The following is a 6558-nucleotide window of genomic DNA, read 5'->3' as shown; positions in this document are numbered from 1 at the left end:
TTGAATTTCTACAGATCTTAACTAGTAGGATTTATTAAATAAACAATCTAGAAAGAGTTCTAGTTTCATTATGACTCCTCTTCTGTTCAGCTTCTGTTCTAGATAAATGCAGATTCTCATGGACTCGAATTTCACATAAATGACTTGTTTAAACAACATCTATGACTTCTAGATAAACTCAATAATATTATAGATAAAGTCAATAATTATTTTACATTCATCCATAATTACAAACTTACTGATAGGATAAACTCTATTATTTTAGTTACCTAGTCCTATTCAAACTTATTAACTAAGTTACATAGTCCTAACCAAAATCTTGCATGTACAATATCCCCCTTTGGTGAATTGGTGGCAAAATCTTGCATCTACATATTCACTCCTTTATGCTTCCGTTATGTGTATAATAACTCTTGTCCAATGGATCTTGGATTTCTCAAAAGGTACCATCTGAGAATTTTAGAAGAATCTATATGATGTGAACTGGGTATATTTTGCAGTGTATTTGAAACATCTCCAACTGGCTGAAGGGGTTTTAGAATTACAAGCCTTTTCTTTGGAGATTGTGGTTTAGTAATCATGCATGCAACCACTCATTCTCTCTGCACTAGACACTTTGCATCTTCCATTTCCATCTCACCTCAATTAAAAAGGAAACACACATTGTGGTTAATACATTGTCTTATAAAACAACTTCACTCTTTACCCTCTAGTTTCTTGGTTGTTGCAGTACCAATTTTAGATATACAGTACAACCCCCAATGGATGATCAAGGCTTAAGCCCGTTTGCTATAGATATTCACTTGGTATATGCTCTAGAAAATGAATCTAACTAAGCCAATATTAATTTAGTTCGGGAATTTGATATATATCCCGTGAGGGGAGAAAATCCTAGGGTCCAAGGACCAGTGATGGAGATGCAAGAAGAGCCATTTGTAATGCCACTAGGAGGGCTATGCATGCCGAGGTTAGAAGGGTTGCATTGGGGTGCATACATGTCTCGGGTGGTGAGACATTGGGCACTCACGACTAAAGGAAGATCAAGTTGTGGTCAATTCCTTGATTTTAGGGGTTTGGATGGCAAATCCCTTAAATTAAGGGGAGTGGGCGATTTTTCCATAAGGGTGGCCGGTTATGCCCTTTTAATTAGGAGTTTACTTATTTGTAAACTTGTTTCCTTTAGTTTAGGCATTTGATAGGTTTGTTTCCTTAAACTTAATTAGGTTTTCTTAAACTTAGGAGTGATCTATGATTGAGATATAAATCTAGATTTAGGTTAAGGGAAGTAATTGGGGCAAGGTGGCACCAATCCTAGTGAACCCTATCTATATTTTCTGTTTACATTGTTATTTCATTATTATTGTTATATTTTCTTTCAATGAATAAGAATTTTCTCTTTTAAAACTTTAGAGAATTAAGTGCTAATCTAAGTTAGTTTTAATTTTCACCAACAAACCAATTTGGATTTTTGTGTTGCCTTGAGGTAACCCTAGATCTAGTCATCCAATAAGCCAAATACAAGTGAGTAAAAGTAAGGCTTCCATCAACCAAACCCAGCCTACCTGGTTGGATGCTAGAGGACAAAAAGGGACAAGATGAGAGAGGAGGCATGGGATGTTAGGGGGGTGCAGGAGGTAGGGGCCTAGACGCATGCATGGAGTCATGGAGTAGGGTAGGCTATCAGCAAAGGTGTTAGGGAGGCATGGGGGGCAGGGGGTTAGGAGGCAAGGGGGGTAGGGGTTCAGAAGGCGTGGGGGCTTCAAAGGAAAGGAAGGCACGAGGACAGAGCTCTCACCTTAAAAGGGGCTTATTATTATTCTTCTTCTCCAACCTCTCGAGAAAGAGTTACGGGAGTTTTAGTACAACTATAGCTTTCCTTGTACAGTGAGAGATGAGAGGCCATGAGATGTTATAAACAAGAATATTATAGTAAATTTCTTATCCTCAAATGCCTATGGATGTAGGCACATACCGAATCACTTAAATATGTGTGTCATTCTTTTTAGTTTCTCTATTCTTATTTCCCTTCCACCGCCGTGAACTTACGGGCCGACACTGTACGTGCCGCACCGGACCATTGCTGGGGGGATCAAGTCACGCCATTTGAGGCCCGAACCGCCTCAGTGGGCTAGGAATGACTTTTTCTCCTCTTCCGTCTTGTTGTGCAGTTTTTACAGCATCAATATATCCAATTTAGACTCCCCAAGAGCTTCCAATTAAGTTTCAGGTCTATTTTTAGGATGGATAAATGTTTTAGTACATAAATTTCACAAAAAAAAAATGTTTTAGCACTACTCTTCATCAATAACATGCAGAGGACACAACGAAGTAACATACAGAGGACACAACGAAGTGTCTTTCTTATTTATGATAAAAGATACTACACTTTTGATAAAACGTTCAGCAGAGACGCACATAAAAACCATCCTAAACGCTGCAAATACATACGGTAGCACTTCAATGTTGGGGCCAAACCGTTACTCTCCTAAAAACCTCTTCCTCAGACCCAGGGCAAATTCGTAGACCTTCTGCTGGTCAGGAAGAGTCTTGGCGACACTCTCCTTTTGCATGCACCTCTTGGCCCATGCAATAATCTTGGGGTGCTCTGCCTCCATGCTGAATTCTCCAAATGTCTCAAATGCATAGAACCAGCTGTAGAAAGTTACAAAAGCAACATCCATAAACCCAAATGTTTCACCCCCAAAGTAAGGTTTCTCACCAAGCTCTTCCTCCAACGTCTTAAAGATTTCAAGTAACTCCTTCTTTGCCGTCTCGTGCTCTTCTCCTTTTGTGCTCCAGAGTTTCCTCCCAGTATCATACACCTGCACTTTGCACGCACATTGTATTACCACTCTCCATAGATTATAGATTAGGATGAAGAATGTCAGAACAATTCCTCCCAAAAAATATAAAAAAACTGATGTGGAACCATCTTTCAAGTGGTTTCAAATATCTGCCACTTAAATAGACAGCCATTTAAAATTTTACACATTAACATATGCAAATAGAATGACATTAGTTTGCCCGGTTCATTGGACTGGAAGGTAATCTCTTTGTTCCAAGGGTCAAATTATTTCCCCAATACTCTCTCTGCTAGAGTTCTAGGACATCCTAAAATTAAAACCAAGAGTTTGAAATTGGGACAGAATTGCAGAAGCAGAGGGAAGACAATAAGAGCACGAGTTCTGACGTCAATTCCCCTAGTACTTTTTTCAGAATCCAGAAAGAAAAGCTCAATTCAGTCTGTTGATTGCGAGATAGAAGATCAAGACAATATGTGTCGAATCTAGCAGGTTCATAGTAAATTAACCGAAATTACATTACGACTACTAGAATCATCATCGTTTCTTGAATCTTTCCGATAAAATATGGAATTCTGATGAAAGTATTAACGTCACGATATAGTTTTAAAAGAAATCTTGCTAGCCTACACTGATAGACCTTGCTACTCCAATAAAAAAAAAAATCAAAGTAGTCAACATATGTGATACCCATGAAATGAAAGCGGCCAAATCAAAACAATAAACATAAATGAATAGATTAAAATATTTGAGCTGCTCTGACTACTATAATGGTCTTAAATTTAAAGAACAAAAAACTAAACCAATAAATAAACAAATACGCTAGATCCCAGCAAAATCTATCGGACCAATGAAGCCGTAAAAGGAATTAAAAGCGACACTTAAAAACAAAAAAGGAAAATAGAAATCGCAGAGACATGTACCTTCTTATCAACAAAATCAGCCCAGAACCTAGCTTGAGCTCTCTTGTAAGGATCAGAGGGCAACAGTGGAGACTTATCGTTCCAGACCTCGTCGATATATTGAACAATGATTAAGGACTCGCATATCGGTTTCCCATTGTGGATGAGAACTGGGATTTTCTTGTGAACCGGATTCATCCGGAGAAGCAGATCGCTCTTGTTCTTCAAGTCTTCCTCCCTGTACTCATACTTGATCCCCTTCTCAGCAAGGGCAACCCTGCCCCTCATCCCAAACATGCTAGCCCAAAAATCGAGCAGAACCACCTTCTCTGCCATTGTTACTGGCCTCAGAATATCGAAAGCAACCGACTTCAGGCTTTAGCGAGAATGCGAACTAGACAGAGTGGGACCGTATATTTAATTATTTATAGAAATTGTACGAGTGGCTTGGAAGGGCTTGGCCTGGAAGATTGCTCCACGTCGTGGATGACATCATGATGGATTCCTTCCAAACTTCACGTCGTTTCATTTTTAATTAATTATATTAAGACTATTTTATTTTTGTAAAATAAATAGTAATTTAAAAATTATGAATAATATCACAATAATGCAATAAAATAAAAATAAATGAGCATATTATTTAGAAAAATTATACTTATGGTCTATTTTATTATTATTCTTTTAACATCTAATGACGTAGTATCAAATAATTGATCCAAAAATTAGACATAAATAAATTATTTTTAGTTATTTAATATCACATATTCCAAAATAAAAAATGATGATAAAATAATAGTGATTAGCATTTATCTATTATATAAAACATTAAAACTCAATTTTGGACAAAATGCCAATGCATCTAACTCGAGAGTCGAGAGAAAAAATCTTACTTCTCTTAATTATTAAATGAAATAATAATAACGGTAACATCATAAGTATTATATTTGTGACGCCCTCAAATTTTGTTTGGGATTGAACGAACATTTGAAGTGTCGAGACATGCAACACAAGGTTACCTGCCCCCGTTCATGACATATAAGATGCAATGTTCCTAACATGCATCTAACATTATGCAATATTCGCAGCAGATAATTTTTTTCTTTAGCAATACTATGCACCAAATTGAAAATATCCCAAATGCTTAAAACATACTTCATACATAAAGACCCATTGAGTAGATCACAACACTAGTCCAAAATGTTTATGATCTAAAAAATACTAAAGATGTAATTCCATTGTACAAGTAGTAATTTACGTTAACTACTATATTAACATTGACGTCGCACCGTCGCTTAGTCAACTGTGTCTAGTTGATCAGCTCCTGATTCTCTTTCAGGTCCTGTAACAAGATCTACCATTCGGGGGGAATGGTAGTTGGGACTACCAAAGTGAGATTTGATTACAAATCTCAGTAAGTTAACAAAAAAACTTTCACACAAGCTAATGATGCATGCATGACAGTAAAAGCATAAATGCATAATCAAATTCATAAGTAATTAAAGCATAACTTGGCGTACAACATAGCATAATTGACATAACTTAAATTGAAACATGAACTGAACTTGACTTGACATGAACTTGATCTGAAACTTGACTTAGCATAAACTTGCTTTGAAACTTGAATTAACATGAAAAATACATACTCCACAGTTGTTGTGGCCCCATGTATTTTACACAAACTTGACTTAACATGAAAAATACATACTTCACAATTGTTGTGGCCCCATGTATTCTACACAAACTTGTCTTAATATGAAAAATACATACTCCACAGTTGTTGTGGCCCCATATATTCTACGTGTAAATACATACTCCACAGTTGTTGTGGCTCCATGTATTATATGGAAACTTATTCTTTAACTGCTTAAATACATACTCCACAGTTGTTGTGGCCCCATGTATTCTACGTGTCACAATTGTTGTATCTCACGTAGTGTATGCGTCACAATTGCTGTGACCCCATACATAAGTAATCAAGATGAAACGTGACTGGAATACGAAAGGACTGAAGCCCTGACGTAACATAACGTGATTTGAACATAACTTGAAATACATGACCAACTTGAGATAGAAACATTTCATAACATGGCATAACATATAATAGACAACATATTTAACATGACATACTTGCAACAGTGAATATTACATGACTTGACATACATGTAATAGATGGCATACTTAGCATGACGTACTTGTAATGTACAGTAATACATAACAGAATATATTATGTAACAGATAAAAATTGATGACAAAATAAATTCTGTATAATAGACAATTATGTGATAACTTGGCATGGCATGACATATATGATAACACACATACATACACTGTAGTTCCTTTACATAGCACACATACACAGTAGACTGCTAGTAAGTTAAAAGCTAACTTACCTCGATCTCCGCGTTTCTTATAAAACTTCAAGTGCGATCACGAGGAATTGTAATTAGTGATTCTAAAAGTTAGAACTAAATCACTAATAATTTGAAATATAGAAAATACTAACTTAAAGAGTAAAATTTTCATTTTACTCTCTACATGTGGGAAAATGACCGTTTTACCCATAACTTAAGGATTTTGCATACTAACTCCAAAAGTTTCCAAAATTTACATTCCTCATGTAAATTTTGTCCTAAACTTAAATATCAACTCAGAAAAATTTAAAACAAAATACAACTATGGAAAACACACTATGGCCGAAACATCCATAGGCCATTTCCTTTGATTTTTTTGTTGCAATTCTTTTCAACTTCAAAACTCATGCTTAAACCAAAATTTTGCAACAAACATCTTCCAATCCTAAGTTCAAAACCATACTTAAAACATCCATTTAGAAAAAGCTAATAATCAACACCAAA

General features: G+C 35.9%; 1 protein-coding gene across 1 annotated transcript; it reads right to left on the bottom strand.

Moving 5' to 3' along the window:
* Positions 1–2329: 2329 nt before the first annotated feature.
* Positions 2330–4105, bottom strand: LOC122275834 (probable glutathione S-transferase). The gene is made up of 2 exons (XM_043085116.1): positions 3725–4105; positions 2330–2822 (listed from the first exon to the last, which is right to left on the bottom strand). The coding sequence occupies exons 1-2, from the start codon at positions 4037–4039 to the stop codon at positions 2478–2480; spliced, it is 660 nt and encodes a 219-aa protein (XP_042941050.1). The 5' UTR covers positions 4040–4105; the 3' UTR covers positions 2330–2477.
* Positions 4106–6558: the final 2453 nt, after the last annotated feature.

The sequence above is a fragment of the Carya illinoinensis genome, chromosome 9 (genome assembly GCF_018687715.1).
Source record: "Carya illinoinensis cultivar Pawnee chromosome 9, C.illinoinensisPawnee_v1, whole genome shotgun sequence".
NCBI lineage: Eukaryota > Viridiplantae > Streptophyta > Magnoliopsida > Fagales > Juglandaceae > Carya > Carya illinoinensis.
Note: the sequence above shows the minus strand (reverse complement) of the source record. Positions and strands in the feature narration are given on the sequence as shown.